Source organism: Ursus arctos, unplaced genomic scaffold, assembly GCF_023065955.2.
Source record: "Ursus arctos isolate Adak ecotype North America unplaced genomic scaffold, UrsArc2.0 scaffold_31, whole genome shotgun sequence".
NCBI lineage: Eukaryota > Metazoa > Chordata > Mammalia > Carnivora > Ursidae > Ursus > Ursus arctos.
This window is the reverse complement of record NW_026622997.1, coordinates 21069787-21088603: the sequence shown is the minus strand read 5'-3', so window position 1 is coordinate 21088603 and position 18817 is coordinate 21069787. Positions and strand designations below refer to the sequence as shown.

Below are 18817 nucleotides of genomic sequence, written 5' to 3'. Positions count from 1 at the left end.
CCTACAATTCCGTTCAGTTCTGACACCTGTCTACCTGGAGTCATTGTCAGATGCCCCAGGTTAGGGTCTCAGTCCGACTAGACTGCCCTCCTCCTCCGTCCCCACCTCAGATGCCAGTGTGAGTCCTGGGCTGTCACCTGCACTTCTGAATGACTGAGCTTCCCACAGCCCCCTCCTCAGGTTTGATAATTCGCTATGGGGCTCATAGAACTCAGGAAAGTGGTCTATTTACGAGGTTATCAGTTTCTTATGTTTATTACTGTTATCCTGATACAGCACAAAGGGCTGGATGGAAGAGCTGCATGGCGCAAGGTGCATGGGAAGGGGCGCACATCTTCGTGCCTGCTCTGGATATGCTGCTCTCCCAGCACCTGCAGCTCTCTGAACCCCACCTGTGAGGATTTTACGAAGGTTCTTTATGATTGATGAGGGCAGGATTGATTCATCACTGCCCATTGGTGATTGGTTCAAACCCTAGCCCTCTCCCCTCCTCTGAGGTTGGGGTTTTTAGATTTTAGACTCAACTTTTGAATGCCCTTAATTTTGTTTATTAAAAAAATAATAATTTTAGGGGCGCCTGGGTAGCGCAGTCGTTAAGCGTCTGCCTTCGGCTCAGGGCGTGATCCCGGCATTCCAGGATCGAGTCCCACATCGGGCTCCTCCGCTGGGAGCCAGCTTCTTCCTCTCCCACTCCTCTGCTGTGTTCCCTCTCTCGCTGGCTGTCTCTCTGTCACATAAATAAATAAATAATTTTAGCCAACAAAATTTTTATTAGAAGCATATTTACAGTGACTAGTGTTACAGCAGAGATGAACCTGGTATTAGGAGAGGTTGGTAACCCATTGGCTGGTTGATTTGGTCCTTTAACCAGACTGCACTGAATACGAATTATTTTGCAAGCCATTTGATGCACACCAGGGGCTTTAGTCAGTTCCAAGTAGAGGGTCCCCACTGCATGTCTTCCTGCTACAGGAGTGGAAATGGTATGGTCTATATCGTTAAAAGTCACATCTTGCTAGGTAGCAGACAGATTGTACACAATAGTGCAGAAAGAAAACAATGATTTAAAAATATAGCATTTTATTGTATTATATTTGTACACTCTTGCAACCCTAAAACATTTTTTGGAATCATCAGAATTTTAAAATAATACCACTAATTTTATAAGACCTGAATTGATTAGGAAAACTCCTGTAGCAGTTGTAAGGTTTTGCTATTACTCTATTTCAGAAGTTTATTGCTTCTGTTATAAAGTTGATACGTCTTTATTGCAGAAAATATTTTTGATGATGACTGACAGAATGGCAGTTTTTGTTTGGTTTTGTTTTAAATCCCCTTGTCTCACAGTTATTTCAGTGGACTGCAGTAGTGAGCTGTAAATATTCCTCCTGGCCTCTAGGGTGCGTCTTACATTCGTAGCGGGAGTCCGCTCTGGTACTCACTTGAAAATTCAAGTTGCCGTCTTAGGAAAGGGAACCAAATCTGTCCCCCTGGGTTCTGGTTCTCCTGCTGACCTCTGCCCTTTTATTGCCAGTTTTCCAGTCCTTAAACAGTACTTCTAGGTCCTTCAGCGAGTGGCATGCTGCATAACCATTACTTAATAGACTGAGAAAATAAATGTCAAGTTTTTAAATACGAGGTCATTTTTTAAATAAAGATGCTCTTAAAAATTCACCTCATTATTCCTGTGACCACTTTACCAGCGGTCACGGGAGTTGTATTCACCCTGTAGTTCAGGGCAGCAGTCCCGGGACAGGCGTCGGGTGTGATCAGCTTGATGAAGTGCACTCCAGTGTTTGCGCTTACACACCTGCTCTTGATTCGGTCTAGAAAAATTAATATAGTTTAGTTCTTATGAAAGTGTGCAGCTTTACACATGGTTATCTAATTATTTCCAAGGTTTTATTATTTTTTTCCCATTCTTTCCCTTCCTTTATTATACATCCTTTTTTTTAAAAAACAAAACTTTTTTTTTCCTTAAGGGATACAGTCCTGTTTTAGAAGTGACGTCATAGGCACAAATCACTGTGGCATTGGTAGTATGCATCCCTTGGGGTCTGTCATCACCGAAGTAAACAGAACGGCAGGGCGCCTTGCAGAGCCTGGGGTCCCCTCCGGCCTGGAGCTGGTAGCGCTGGTCCTCACTGCTGCCAACGCTCCCAGTCATTCTCTCCCCAGCAGAGACGTCTCGGACTCAGTACATGTTGTATTCGATTTAATGCTTAAGGATTCTTTTTTCTCTAAAACGCATTTCTGAACACTGAAAACATTTTGAACTTTTTAAAAAGAGTAACAACATCCATGTATCCATTAGTTGTGTTCTTTTTTTTTTTTTTTAAGATTTTATTTATTTATTCGACAGAGATAGAGACAGCCCGCGAGAGAGGGAACACAAGCAGGGGGAGTGGGAGAGGAAGAAGCAGGCTCCCAGAGGAGGAGCCTGATACAGGGCTCAATCCCACAACGCCGGGATCACGCCCTGAGCTGACGGCAGACGCTTAACGACTCAGCCACCCAGGCGCCCCTATTAGTTGTGTTCTAACAGTTATCAACCTTCTGCTCTCCCTGTCTGAAGAGTGTTATTTTTAACATCATGAATTTTTTCTGTCACCCCCCCAAAAAAAAAAAAAAAAGTGCGCTCATTCTTCAGCTCTCAGTAACTTTTTTGCTAGATGAAATGGAGTTTGAGCTATGTTGGCATTTTGCACGTATCATCCTGGAGGGCTGTTCATTGTAACAACAGCGCTAGCATCTAACATTTATTGAGCGATGACTGTGTGCTAATGGTGGGTAATGTTAGCCTTGCGGCTGCATATCATCCTTCATTAGTCCTGAGGGAGTGCTCTTCTATACCCATTTTATAGACACAGAAACTGAGACTCAAAGGGTTTGAATAAACTTGCCCAACGTCAGCATAGACAGATGGTGGCAGAGCTGGAGTTGTCTGGCTCCCAGTCCTGACCCTTTACCACAATCCTGTTTTACTTATAGGAATTCCAGGGGCTCGGGGCTGGCTCAGTTGGTAGAGCGTGTGACTCTTGATCTCAGGGTTGTAAGTTTGAGCCCTGTCTTGGTTGTAGAGATTACTTAAAAATAAAACTTAAAAGAAAGAAAAATTCCATGTAGTCATTCCATAAGGATGTAGTGCAAATATACCAAGAAGAAAAAAATCAAACCACAAGTCTTTCCATTCCAGTACAAAATTGTTTTTCTTTTTGAGTTTTATGGCAAATGAAAGCAGGTTAAGAGGACTGATACTTTTTTAAAAGAAGCAGTCTTCTCTAAAGGAATATTCGGATTATTGGGATTTTATTACAAATGCATTTGGAATTAAAATTTTTAACTCACAACGTATTAAACATTAAGATACTTATTAAAGCCGTTTTAGCTTCCTTTCTTCTCCTCAGGTCAGCCTTAAGGTCTGAGACGGAAGTACTGTGTGCAGGCAGTGCCCAGCACCCAGCAGTGGGCTCCATCCTTGCAGTCATGGTGGGGAGGCTGGGCGGGTGGGGCGTGCCAGTCAGCGGGTCTTACAGGGTCCTCCTTCAAAATGTCTTTTGTTCCCTCCTTTCCCTTCTACTGTTTCTCTTGCCTTTGCAGTGGTACCAGCTTGCACTGTGGTTGGTGCCCCTCAGAGAGTCGTCAGTATGTATCTCTCTGCTGACCTCTCTGATGTGGCCTCCATCACCCCCTCCTAAAACACATCTGGCCGTGTTAGTCTCATTGCACAAACCATCCGTGGCAGTTGCTTCTGGAAAAAAAGCCAACGTCAGCATGGCCCCCAGTGCTCTGTGCACTTGGGTCATTGTGTCTTATTTCTCCTTTATTGCTCTCCATTACCTCGGCCTACCTGCTACTCCCTGAACATAACCTGTGCTCTCCGACTCTGTTTCAGTTGTTCCTTGCCTAAGATTTGCTCCCAACGCATCTACCTATGCTTTTTGTGGCTTGATTCATAGCCTAATCTGGGGGTGCTCAGTTTCCTGCCTTCCCGAGGGAAGTGGTAGTTTGCAGCCTTCTAACACCTTCTAACACCACTCTGCTATGCCATTCCTTTGCTGCACATAAAAGTCATTTCTCCTTTGAGATTCTCCTATATATTTATGACCTTGGCACAGACAGGGCTCTAATCGATACCATGAACCATATGGCTTGAACTCACAATCCCAAGATCAAGAGTCACATGCTCTATCGACCGAGCCAGCCAGGCTCCCCAATGAGGGCCATTCCATTTCACAGGTGTGCTGCCATGACCCGGTCAGAGTTTAACACCCTGATACACTCTACCCCTGATACACTACATCTCGCTCTTTGACTGTCACATCTTCTCTTCTCACCCCTCCAGTATCTTTGCTCTTTAACTTTACCCAGACCACGGGTTTCTCACCTCTCTGTGTTCTCCCTGTCATCCTCCTCTTGACTTTATATCCTTCCCCACTCAACCTGGGCCCTATTGGGTCGTCCCACTGAGTCATAGCAGCGTCTCACCAACGGCCAGGATTTGTGGTCTTGAAAAGCACCATAGCTAGCAAAATGCATAGGTGGAACAATCGAAGTCTTATAGGAATAGGGGATTAAGAGAAACACAACTGAAAAATGATATTAAACATATATCTTAAACCCAATAGATTCTAGAAGACATGCTCTTCCAAAGCTAACCAGATATATTGGTGTTAAAAGTCTGCTCTGATTGGTAACACTTCCCTTGAATGGATCGGTTTCTTTGTGTGTTCCGAAAGTGTTGCTGTAGCTTCCTGTGAGCTTTATAATCCACTAACTCATTTTTAAAGCTTTCCAACCAGGCTTTGTCATGGAATTTAATGTTTTTGACATTTACATTCTTCTTGTGATAGGTTTCAAAGGCTCTTCAAAATGCGTATATAGCCCCTTCTGCTTTTATAATTCATAGACGTGCTTCTTATATGTTTTAAATGTATGGATATATTAACTTGTTGGTACTCAGGCATATAAACTTCTCTTCAAACTGCAGTCAGGAAATCCTGGTTGCACAGGAACCTTTATGCCCACCTATTTGACAAAACCCCAATCCTGTGGCATCCTGTGTCCCAGCGTCTCTGTGTGTGGCCAAACTGCTCAGCCTGGCAACAGAACAATCCAACGGTTCTCTGGTCTTCAAGTGGGCCATGTGCTCTGATGCTTTCTGCACCTACAGTTCCCCCTCTGGGATGCCACCATTTCGCCTTGTCAGGCTGGTGGCTGTCTTTAGCCTTCTCAGTTATTCTTAGGGGTTTTCTCTTCTGAGAACCTTCCCGTCTTTTTCAGCTGACCTTGTGCTTTTTGGGGTGGTGGCTGTGCCCATCATATTGTGTTGTAATATGTGTATATAATTTCCATTTATTGTTTGAAAGACAACATATCTGCTTTATTTTTGTTCTATAACAAAGTAGCACACAGTGGGTGTTAAATATTTGTTAACCGAATAGAGCTTTGTTCCTATCTGTGCCGTGACACTTAATTACAGTCCACTTAGAGTCAGTTATGCACGTATGTATCTGTCTCTCTCACAAGGGGTAAACCTTCTTGAGATCCGAGAGCATGCCTCTTTCCCCTGAGTATCCCTCAAAGCACCTATACTTTGCAGCATAGGAGTCAGTCCTCAATCAATACTTGCTGGTTAACAGAGTACTGGGACAACTGAGGCAACTCTGTTTTGTTCTCCATGTGAGAGTGGAAGGGGGTGATCAGGGACTTCGTGAAATATATGTCCTTGGACTCATCTCCAGGAGTCAGATGTCATTTAGCTGTGTGTCTTTCAGAGAGAGGTTGTGGCAATTTCCAATGTTCAGTCAATAAAGTAGTTAACACGTGAAAGGGAAATTCCTGTTTCAGAAGAAGACCTTGATCCGTCATGTCTCCGGAAGCATTGACTCGTGTTAGGGCTCATGCACATTGGGGTCTTTGGCCATCTAATCTCTGAGTAGCTAACTATAGTTGATAGGGTGTGAATAATGGGCAGAAGACACCTTGTCCCATAAATCTTCCAGCATGAGGCATGAGGAACGAACTACAGCTATGTAGGGGTATTGTGGTAATATGCGAGTTATACTGCTCTATTTCACTTGTTTGTTAAACTTCCCATATCTGGACTACCTACTAAATTAAGGACCAACACCTCATTTCAAGAGCTGGCCCAGTATAGATCCACCTTATCTTTACGGTCCTGTATCCATGTATCTCCTAGTCTTATCAAACTGCCTTTCTGAACTTAGTTGACCTCTGAAGCTTTTGAGGGTTTGACCTTTGTTAACATCTGATTGAACTTCTCTATATGAAATTCTGGTCTAGGGAAATAGCTATTTTTAATAAGCCATTGGAAACCGTCAACATTTTCTAACGATCTCTGAAGTCCTCACTACTATTAAATGCAAGCAGTTGAGCCCCCCAATTTTGGGATTGTGGTGGTACTCGAAGAAAATCTTCACATCTGGGTTATGTTTAGCTCACTAATGTAAAAAACGTTAGTCCTGAGTTCTTGTAATCCTTGAGTTCTGCATGAGTATGTGGGATTGGGGGCGGAGGTAACGGAAGTAGCATGCAGCATGACCTCTGCTTTCAGGGAGTTTAAATTTTAAGGATACATGAGATTCAAAGATAGACAAAATTCCTGAAGGCTACAGGACTTGATGTGTGCCAGGAAGTGCTAAGCTGCTTTGTTGACCGTAGAGATCCTGGGGTATCCTGTTAGTGGTGGTAAAGGCCAAGGTGGTCTCAAACAATGCTTGAGGAATTGACATAGTTGAATTGAGCTTTGAGCCATGTCTTGGGGAGTGGGGAAATTTGATCAGGCAAACCGGGGAGACAGAAATGGCATCAAGGCATGGAAATGACAGGGTTGTGTGGTGAATATACCTGGTGTGGGTGACCTTGAAGAGATCCATTGACTTGCTTATCCTGAGAGAGAAAGGCAGCTTCGGTATTTTGCAAAATAGAGCTACTGTCCACGTATAACTGCACCTCCTCTCTCCTTTTCTCTCTCTCTCCTTTTCTCTCTCTCTTCTTTTCTTTCTTTCTTTCTTTCTTTCTTTCTTTCTTTCTTTCTTTCTTTCTTTCTCTCTCTCTCTCTCTCTTTCTTTTTGGGGAAAGTGGGGAGAAGTCAAAATTTATTTTCACATATAATAAATGTTAGGAAAAAATTTGAAATGATACACTTCTTGAAAATAGTACATTTGATTTAAAAATTACTTCCTTCTTCATAGACCATACAAAATTATGAAATGGTTCAAATAATTCCCATCAGGCTTTCTAACATTATGTATTACTATGAAACAGTTCCTGAGTAGGAAGAGATTGGAGACATTCTAGTCCACCCCCCTCATTCTATTTTATTTCACTCTTTAAGGTTTGAATATGATCCTCAGGTGATCTGGCACACAGAGACCATAAACAGAATGGCTAACATTTATTGAGGGAATATTGAGTGCCAGCCTGGCACGCACCTCCTTATTTTTTTCTCCAAATCCTGGGATCTAGAAACATATCCTTATTGGCTTCTGAAATGACATATTGTGTTCAGTGTATTTCTTTGGAATACACACTCAAAAAATCTCATTATAATTTACAGAGGAATCACGTAATCAAGGACTTTTTTTGAAGATGAATGAGAAGGTGGGCAGTGGAGAGTAGTGGTTGGCGCACAGACCTTTCCCTGAGTGTCCATGGAATGCTCCACTTTCTGATGAGTCAGCAGCCAAGCCTGTGCCTGTGGGTCAGCGAGGTCTTTTTGAAGGGATGTTCTTTGTGGTTGATGGAATGTTTTCTTGGCCAAGGATTTTGCCTCTTTCTGAACCGTGCCGGTATCTGTAGTAGGCTGGACCTTACTGAGAGGGGAAACTCTCTGTCGATACGACTTTACTGATACAATCAATGAAGGCCTTAATTTTAGAAAATATTAATATTGGTTATGTTTCTGATAGATGGTTTATATTATTCGTCCTTTTTCATATATGTGTATGAAAACTTTTATCTTTACATTGTAATAGCATACTAGTTTTTTTTCCAAGGGATAGCATACTATATTTAGTTATAGTATAAGTATTACTCATATTGGAAAAATTTTTCTTCACAACTACCAGAGAATGTCACGTAGCCTCTGGGGTTTGGGGTAGTAAATCATAGTTCTAAATTAGGATGACTTAGTTGCTTGACTCTTAATTCACATCTCAGGAAAGGTTTACCAATTAACAAGGTATAGTTGTAGTACGCTAAGTGGCTTACTTTTCCTTCTTTAGTAAAGATCTTTGTTCTAAACTAAATGATGAGTGAATTTGGATAGCAGCAGGTCCATTTAGTGACTTCCCTTTTCCCCATGCTCCCCAGTCTCCATTCTTTTTTTCTTTTCTTTTCTCTTCTTTTCTTTTTTCTTTTCTTTTCTTTTCTTCTTTTTTTAAAGAGAGGGAGAAGAGGGGAGGAAGGACAGAGGGAGAGGGAGAGAGAGAATCTTAAGCAGGTTCCATGCCCAGTGCAGAGTCTGACGGGGGCTCAATCTCACGACCCTGAGATCGTGACCTGACATGGAGACAAGAGTCGGACGCTTAACTGAGCCATCCAGGCGCCCCTCCATTTATTCTTAAACAATCCTGAGAAACACAGAAAAAGGTAGCAGAACCATATTGCCATCCCCATATTATGTGCATATTATGTGCCATCCCCAATTATGTCTTTTTAAGTGAAAGGGATATATTTTTAAAAATGTTTATAAGGTTGAAATAAGATTGGTTTCCTAGGAAGACTAGGGAAGACCACATTGGAACGTCAGTGAAGATAGGATAGCTTCATTGTTGGGCAGCTCAGGAAGTAAATATGCTACTGGTTACAAACTAGCACCTGTTCTTTGCTGCTGCTGCTGCTGCTTCCTGTACAGTGTGGCATAAAGGAAGCACACGAAAACTCTGGAGAGATCCCTGGGATTCCTGTTAGTCCTCTCTACCCCCTTTAGGTTGCTCGGCTCTTCGTAGCCTTAATGTGGAATGTTTGTTTTATTAACTTGGTCCATGCTGTTTTGTATGATTGCCTTATTATAACCCCAGTGACTTGTCTGTCCTTTGTTAAATAAAGCAGTGATTTAAATGGCTTTTCAAAAGCAAAGCAAGTAAAATAAGAGAAGGTTTAGTCAAAAGTACTGTGCATGATGTTTTCATTATGGTTGTACCTGCTCAGAACAGATGCCTTCCAGAGCAGTGTTCCACTTAAGGAAAATTTCTTGGCAGAAACCTCGAAAGTTTATGCACCGAGCAAAGATCCCATTGCTTTCTTAGAATTAAAAGCACTCGTGCATTCTTCTTATAACATTCATAAATGTTTATCCTGTTTGAAAGGGTAGACAGAATGTTGAGACTTACTTGATGGCAGCCAGAGATACCAGTTTTTCTAGATCGGGTTCCCCTCTAAAACCTGAAGATTAAAAACCCACATTCCCATTGTGCCTGTTTGAGGTAATGACCTAAGGGATCCTTTCAAACTCAATCACAGAATGTCAAAAAGATGATTTTTTAGCTTCATCATTATGGGAATGTCATGGTTTTCTTTCCGTACATTTAAAACTGTAGAGTTGTCTACCTGATTTTGGAATCCATGGACATTCTTCCCTTGTTGCTGAGCTCCGGGTTTTATCTAGGGCCCTCAGAGCTCTGTGCAGAGTGTTGGGCCCAATGCTGGAGAAAGGTCACTGTGCTATTTTTGCCTGTACCTTTTGATTTCCATGCCCTCTGCCCTGGAAAATCCGTTTTGTTATCCTCCAGATTTTATTCCTTGTGAAGATGGAATAAAGCCACGGGAAAAATTCCCTCATTTCTACTTCACAATAATTTCACATTTTATGAATGGATGAAACCGGAGGTTGATTAAAAACAACCACATCGGGAAAGCTACAAACTGTCATAGGATCGCACTGCACAAAAATCATAGTTCAGCTTTTTAATTTTGTATACATGGAAAACATTTGTAGTGTGAGTCCACCTACTGGTTTGTTACTTTGAAAACTGTTTGCTTTTCAGAGTTTTCTCCAGGTGGTAATTTCAGTCATTTTTGAGAAATTAACATGCAAAAATAACAGTTTAAAAAAGTGCATGTGTGGCTGGTGGTGGGAGAAGGCTGTAACTTGCGCTTAAATTTCTCTTCAGTGTTGAAATATGTAAAAATTGTTGAGACCATGGCTTTTATTATTTATCTTAAAGATTTATTTATTCATTTGAGAGCGAGAGAGGGAGCAGATGGGTAGAGGGAGAGGGAGAATCTCAAGCAGACTCCCCGCCAAGCAGAGAGCCCATTGTGGGGCTTGATCCTATGACCCGGAAATCATGACCTGAGCTCAAACCAAGAGTTGGACACCTAACGAACTGAGCCACCCAGGTGCCCCATTAAACAAATATAGTAGTTTATCACTTTGGGCAGTAAAGCGAATTTGGCTTCTCATCTTTGTAAAATAGAGTACCCTTCAGATCATGTTATCAAGATGCTGAGTTTCCCTTATGTTTTTTTCTCTTTCATTGCTTCCCTCTGATGTGGCTGCTGTGCTGACAACCCTTTCTACTTCTGCTGCTGAATTTTTGTTTCCATCATAAGGAAACCTCCCAAGGTAAGCAGTGATGTGGAATTTGGCATGCATACTAAGTGTGCAAATATTGAGGACTTCATGCATCACAATAACCCATGTGGAACACCTCTCCCATTGAGAAGAAAAACCGGCGTTCTAATTAAAACTTAAACCATGAAAAAACAATTTATGTCAGTAATGACATGAAATTAGAATGCTCCTCTACATTTGCAAAACACTTTCATACATTATTGCATTCTTGGAATTAATGCTCTGGTCCTCAGAGCACACCTGTCAGCTTACTGTTTCTGTTTTATTGATGATGACGTGAGGCTCAGAGAGTGAAATGGTGTGTCTTATTTTACACATTGAGTAAGGGGAGAAGCTGGGACGATAGAGTATCACCACCCAGAAAATGGAGAGACAAAACTGGTAACATCATGGAATGATTGTTGACTAGACAGATGAACTACCAAGAAGAGGTGATGGTATCAGGACAGTTCTCCAGACTTTCAGATAGTGTTGTAGCCGTCCACCAACTCTGTGTGCTCCATCGGAGCGTCTAGCCCCTCACAAAGTCCACTGACCGGAGTTGTTCTTACTCTGGCCGGCCTTCAATGGCATGTTTACCAGGGAGTAACCCCTAAGTCAGAGAGTAGGTGGGGAGAAAGAATATGAGAAGGAGGGGATCTGAGTGATCAACTCCTGAATAATTGAAGGCTGATTTTGTTCCAGGGAGTATTTTATTGGGTATCAAAGGGACACTTAGTACCAAAAGGAAGGAGAAATTCAACCAGTCCCTGACCAATAATGCTGGTTATAACTTTGGTTTCTGAGATGGAATCATGGCAGGTGAATCACCCCCAACCCCCATTACATGATCAGAACGTAAGACATGCTGGGGAGGGTAAGGAATCTAGAGTAGATTTGGCTTACTTGCCGCTCAGGCTGTAAAGGAAAATCTAACTTAGCTTTTAGAAGTGGAAACCCACCAAAATGCTGAATGTTATCCTTTATGTTTACTGCAGGCAATATAGAAATTGTCCTTGGCATTAAGAGTTTCAATTCCAGCAAGGAGGGTACATATTGAACAAATAGTATGAGATCGTTTAAGAAAGAGGAAATATATGATATTATAGAAATGTAAGCACTGGCATGTGGCCAACCCTGAGGAATTAGAAGATTCTCCCTGAGCACTGGCTGATGTGGACATAGTCCTGAAAAGTTGCAACCAAAAAAGTATCTCTGCTGCTCAGAAAGATATGAGTTCCCCTAAGTAGCTCTTTCTTCCCTTGCAGTTGGTCCTAGAGGTTTCAGAACAGACTGTCGACCTTGTGATACATTTCATTCTTTCCCCACAAAAAAAGGCAGTGAAATCCTAAGCAATTTGACATATGGCTCCTTAGTGAAGAAGAAGCACTGAAATTAAAAAGGGGCATAAAAATCTATTTTTCAAAAATCACTAATTTCTTTATACACAAAGATTTTCTGGGTTACTTTCTATTCAGTATATAGAGCTTAGTGGTTTCCCTAAGTGTTTTATTGATAGTTCCTAAGAAGTATCATGAAATTTTCAAAATAAAATCAATGTGAAATCACCACATTTAAATGTGTGTGTGTGTGTGTGTGTGTGTGTGTGTGTGTGTGTGTGTGTTGTAAGGCACATCTGAGAAGTATAAAGATCATCTTGAAATAAGTGACACAATAGAGTCATATTTTGAAAAAAGACATTAAAATAAATAAGGTCTTTTCTTGCAGAAACTGTAAGCATTGATAGCAAAGATGGAAAGGGAAAAGTGTTTTTAATGATGATTACATAAATGAAATTGATTTGAAAAAGTGATTTTTTGCAAATGACATATCTGAAAGAAGGTTAAGTATCCAAAATCTATAAAGAACTTACCAAACTCAACACCCAAAAAACTAATAATCCAGTTAGAAAATGGACAGAAGACAGGAATAGACATTTTTCCAAAGAAGACATACAGATGTCCAACAGACACATGAAAAGATGCTCAACATCACTCAGCATCAGGGAAATACAAATCGAAACCATGATGAGATACTACCTCACACCTGTCAGAATGGCTAATTAACAACACAGGAAACAACAGATGTTGATGAGGATTCGGAGAAAGGGGAACCCTTTTGCATTGTTGGTGGGAGTGCAGACTGGTGCGGCCACTCTGGAGAACAGATGGACATTCCTCAAAATGTTAGAAATAGAACTATCCTGCAACCATTGCACTACTGGGTATTTACCCAAAGGATACAAAAATACAGATTCAAAGGGATATATGCACTCTGATGTTTATAACAGCATTACCAACAATAGCCAAACTATGGAAAGAGCCCAAGTGTCCACTGACTGACGAATGGATAAAGAAGATGTGGATATACAAAATGGAATATTACTCAGCCATCAAAAAAATGAAATCTTACCATTTGCAATGATGTGGATGGAGATAGAGAGTATTATGCCAAGCAAAATAAGTCCGAGAAAGACAAATACCATGTGATGTCACTCATATGTGGAAATTAGGAAATAAAACAGATGAACATATGGGAAGGGGGAAAAAAAGAGAGAGGGAAGCAAACCATAAGAGACTCAGTGATAGAGAACAAGCCTGAGCGTTGATGGAGGGAGGTGGGTGGGGGATGGGATAAGTGGGTGATGGACATTAAGGAGGGCACTTCTTATAATGAGCACTGGGTGTTATATGGAAGTGATGAATTATTAAATTCTGCTGGAAACAATGTTACACTATATGTTAATTAACTAGAATTTAAATAAAAATTTGGAAAGAAAAAAATGCTTTTTAAAAACAGAAAAAAATAAAAGTGAGATTTTGACATGAATAATTAGCAAAATCATCAAAGACTGGTTGATTCAATTTAACAAATAATTGTTCTGGGCAAGGGACAAAATGCTACATGAATGAGACCTGATCCTAGCATTCTAATAGGGGTGGTAGAGAACGTATGCACAATTTAGTATAAAACCAATTGTGTTAAAGGCCACAAGAGGCAAAATATTTGTGGAAGTCATAGGATGAAGGGTCTCATTCTGACTTCTGCAGGTCTGAGGACAGCTAGAACTTGAACTAGTATTAAAGACCTATGCCTGAAGGCACTGGAGAAATTCCAAGTTAGTAAAGAATTACCAAATCAAGATCTAAGAGATGGTGGAAATTTAGAGAGGTGAGCCTCGTTTTTGAGTGTATGCCATTCAGCTAGAGCAGCTTAAAGGCAGAGCAGTGTTTCTGACAGCCTCATGGGATCTGGGGCCTAGGAGGACAAAAATGTTGGAGTTTAGAGTTTAGCAGAGGTGGAATCCTTGATAAACTCTTTATACTTTGGGTTGGCAGAATAGATTGAGACACAGCCTTGGGTGGGGTATAAAGATGAAACAGAAGTAAACCTGCCTTCACATGGATTACCGTGTGGTTATAAGTTCTTTGTGTGATCCAGGAAATCTCAAGCACTAAAATTGGATCAAAGTGACCCTAGAATGGAGGTTCCCATAGGCACCTGGCAGAAGCAAATGTAATCCCAAGTCTCTAAAGATTTCACAGACTATTTTATTTTATTTTATTTTATTTTATTCTATTTTATTTTAAGATTTTATTTATTTATTTGACACAGAGAAAGAGATAGTGAGAGAGTACATCAGGGGGAGAGGGAGAAGCAGATCCCCCACTGAGCAAGGAGCCTGACTCGGGGCTCCATCCCAGGACCCTGGGATCATGACCTGAGCCGAAGGTGGCCACTTAACCGGCTGAGCCACCCAGGCATCCAGCCATAGACCATTTTAAAAATACAATGTCTGGCACACAATCAAAGTTAAAGAGTTGCATTACAAGATGAGGCAACATGAACAGAAAACAGCAAAAATAACAAAAAGTAGAAATAGACCCACAGATGCTTCAGATGTTCAAATTGTTAAGCATGAACTTTAACTATGTTTATTATATTTAAAGTGATAAAAGACAAGACATTAAAATTTTGGGGAGGACTAGAAATTATAGAAAGTGATAAAACAGATTTGAAAAATAACCCAGTAGAAATTCTCACCCTGACAATCCCAAAATCAAGATTAACAAATTAGTGTTAGGGTTTAGCAGCAGACTAGATCCAGCCGAAGAGAGAATTAAATGACTAGAAGATAGGTTAGCAGAAATACCAAAATGAAATACAGAAGAGACAAATTTTGCTGGGGCAACTGGACATTAGCATGCACAGAAATGAATTTAGGTATAGACACTATACCCTTCATAAGAATTAACTCAATGTGGATTATAGAGCTAAATATAAAATGCAAAACTGTAAAACTTCTAGAAGATAGCGTGGGAGAAATCTAAGAGATCTTGGCATTGTTTATGACCTTCTAGTTGCAACATCAAAAGTGTAACCTGTAAAAATAAAATTGATCAGTAGAATTCACTAAAAGTACAAACTTCTGCAAAGGTACTGTGAAGAGAATGAAAAGAAAGCCACAGACTGGGAGAAAATATTTGCAAAACACATCTGATAAAGGACTCTTATCCAACATATACAAAAAAACTCATAAAATTCAACAGTAAGAAAATGAACTACCCAATTAAAAGATAGGCAAAAGACCTGAACAGACATCTCACCAAAGAAGGTACACACATGGCAAACACACACACGAAAAATGGTTAACATCATATGTCATTAGGGAATTTCACATTAAAACAACAAGATGCCACTGCATACCTCTTAGAGCACCTAAAATCTGGACATCTGACAATACCAAAGCTGGTGAGGATGTGGAGCACCAGGAACTGTCATTCATTGCTTGTGAGAATGAAAAGTGGTATAGCCACTTTGGAAGGGAGCCTGGAAGTTTCTTACAATGCTAAACATATTCTTATCATATAGCTGTGTAATAATACTTCTAGGTTTTTACCCAAATGAGTTGAACATTTTTGTCCATACAAAACCTATATGTGAATATTTTCAGCAGCTTCCTTTATAATTGCCCAAAACTGAAAGCAACCAAGATGTTCTTCAGTAAGTAGATGGATAAATGAACTGTGGTATATCCATACAATGGAATGCTGTATGAATTATCAAACCATGGAAAAAACATGAAGGAACTTTAAATGCATATTGCTAAGTGACAGAAGCCAATCTAAAAAGGCTACATACTGTATGATTTCAACTATATGACATTCTGGAAAAGGCAAAACTATAGACATTACTAAAATTATGACGTCCCTTGGATAGTACCCATAACACATGGCAGCCACAGAATGACTGTTGGATGAATGAGGAAAGGAAAGAAGGAAAGAGAGATCAGCTGGAGCAGAAGGACACTCACCAGTTTAGTAGAAAAAAAAAGTTGGAGTCCAGCTAAATTTTTACTCCCCTTCACTGATAAACAGAGCCACTTTGCTAGAGATTAAGTCAGAGAACACTGTCTGCCCTGATTCCATTCTGAAGAAAGATCCGATTATCTGGCTGGTCCATTATTCAGGTGCTTATTTCTGGCCTAACCCCAAAGTGCCCATTAAATCTTACAAACCTCACCAGCAGCATGGATTCTCTTGTCATTGATTTTTGTTTTAAGGAATACTTTTTTGTGTAGTTGGTTCTGGCAGTTGTTGAAAATTTGTCTAATTGTTGACATTTTACCTAATTATGTGATGATGGTAAATAATGATAGTCACCTACCTGCAATATGTACTGTTTCTATTCTGTGTAAGGATTTGGCACATTTTACTAAGAAATGTTCTAAGGTAGGAGTACTGATTAGGAGAAGGGAGGGGCTGTCATTTTGAATATTTAGTTGAGTTAGCACTATTCCTACCCAATGATTGTGCAGGAAAGTTCTCATATTCTTTATATTCATCCCTGGTACTATACTCTTAGAGTGCTATTTCCATTGTTACTATTAATAGTGTCTATCTTTAACTCAGTACTTACAATATGCCAGATTCACTTTAAATCCAAATTAAAATTCAATGAAAACTTGGTTGCCTTTAAAGAGAAAAAAAAACGATGGTTGCCAGGGGAAGTGGGAGGAGAGAAGGGATGAATAGGTGAAGCACGGAATGTTAGGGCATTGAAATGATTTTGTATAATACTATAATGGGAGATATATGACATTATGCATTTATCAAAACTCATAGAACTGTGTAGCTCAAAAGAGTGAACCCTAATATAAACTATGGAGATTAGTTATTAATAACATATCGATATTGGTTCATCAATTATAACATATAACACACTAATAAAGTTATTAATAGATGAAACTGATGGGGGATACCCAAAAACGAGGGGGTATATGGGACCTCTGCACCATCTGCTCAGTTTTTCTGTACACCTAAAACTGCTTTAAAAATAATCTATTAATTATTTAAAAAATAAATGTAATTTATCATACTAGCAGAATAAAAAAGAAAAACCATATGATCATTTTAGTAGATGCAGAAAAAGGACATTTGACAAAGTTCAACACTTATTTATGATACAGACTTGAAGCAAGCTAGAGAGATGCAGAAACTTAATGTGGCAAATGGTGTCCATTAAAAATGTACAGTTGTCATCATACTTAGTGGTGAAGGACTGACCACTTTACACCTAAGATAGGGAATAAGGCAAAGATATTATTGTAGCCACTTCCATTTAGCATTGACTGCATGTCCTAGCCTGTGCAATAAGGCAAGAAAAAGAAATAAAAAGATATTCAGATTGGAAAGGAGGAAGCAAAAGCATCTTTATTTATAGGCAATATGGTCACATACTTGGAAAACATTAAGAAATCTCCAGACAAGTTCCTAGAACTTACAAATGGCAAGGTGGCAGGAAAAAAGTCAAAATATAAATTGTATTTTTTTATACTAGCAATGAACAATTAGCAAATAAAATTTAACAGAAGCCCAATAATTTACAGTAGCTTCAGAAACATTCAGTACTTAGAGATATGCTTAGTGAAAAATGCACAAGACCTTTTTATTAAAGCCTCATATATATTTGGTCATTTGATTGTTGATGGATGTGCCAAGAGAAGAGTGTCAACTGTGTTCATAGAATGATAAGGCACAGAGTTGAACATGAAGGGGAGTCTTGGGTGACACATCTAGAAAGAGGTTGAATGCAGTCCAGCTCTGGAAGGCCTTGATGCTGGTGTTGGCCCTTGTTACCATCAGGGTCTCTCTATCGCCTATCTGGACCAAAGCAGTGAGGTAGGTGAGGCTCTGTTTCAGTAAGTTAATGTGAAAACAGAACATAAAATAAATTTGGTTGGAGGAGGGGGGGATTTGGAGATGGCATTCACTAAAATGTCCCAGAAAAGAGGTAATAAGGCACCACTGATGCAGTGCCAGGAGACTGGAGAAGAGGAAGGGTCAAATTATCAAAATGTTGCAGAAGTAGAGTATCCAGGACTTGGATCCTGAGAGTATATGAGAGACAATATAACAAAGAGAGTCAGAGAGGACTTTGGAGTTTCAAAGGGAGTGACTGAAAATCCAGCAGGAACTCAAGAAGAAAGCTGGTTTGGTGCAGGGAGAAGTTGATGGGTTGGGTTTTAGAGTGGGTTGAACTGGGAATGATTGGTAAAGCATCTGATATCGATGCCTAGCGATTGTTCAAGGTTTGCTGTGTCTGCCTTAGGAAGATAGGGTAAATTCTGATAAGGAGGAGATAGGAGGTGGGAGGAAGGATGTCTATTGTGTTGTCAAGGAAGAGAAGATTAAGAGGAACAGAAGACATGAGAGAATAGAAACTGGGCGTTAGGACTCATCCTGCTCTGGAGAATGGGAAAAGGAGGAAGAACCAATAAAAATGAAGGGAAACCAGATGCTCACATGTGGCCCGGCGGGTGGTGGTGGCATCTAGGAGGATACTTAGACACCGGTTCTTTCCAAATTAGGTTTCTTTTTTTCTAAATGTTATTTTTTCTGGTGTTAAGGCAAGGAAAAGATGAAGATATTTCTCTGGTTGACTTTTAAAAGTAAGATCGAATTTTTTTTTTTTAATAGCATGTGTATGTCTCATGTTAGGATGGAAAGGGAAATTTATATTTGTATAAATTGTCTTGTGCTATGTATTTAGACTTTTCTCTTTGGCAAGGTTACATTTTGTAAGTGTGTACTTCTGAACAGAGACATTAATTTTAGCATAGTCCAAGCACATACCTTTAATCCTCTCGCCAGTAGCTCTTATGCAATGTTTATAGGAGTGTGTCCTATTTCCCTTAAAAAGAAAAGCTTTAGACAAACATGGAGACACCTGCTT

At 40.1% G+C, this 18817-nt stretch overlaps 1 protein-coding gene across 7 annotated transcripts in view; it reads left to right on the top strand.

The window, feature by feature from the left end:
- KIF13A (kinesin family member 13A) overlaps positions 1-18817 on the top strand; it is a 204032-nt gene that overhangs the window by 66589 nt on the left and 118626 nt on the right. For all 7 annotated transcript variants that reach the window (XM_026511547.4, XM_057304947.1, XM_057304948.1 and 4 more), the window contains exon 3: positions 10582-10594. In XM_026511547.4, the coding sequence (XP_026367332.1) occupies positions 10582-10594 (13 nt within the window). The remainder of the gene's footprint in view (positions 1-10581; positions 10595-18817) is intronic.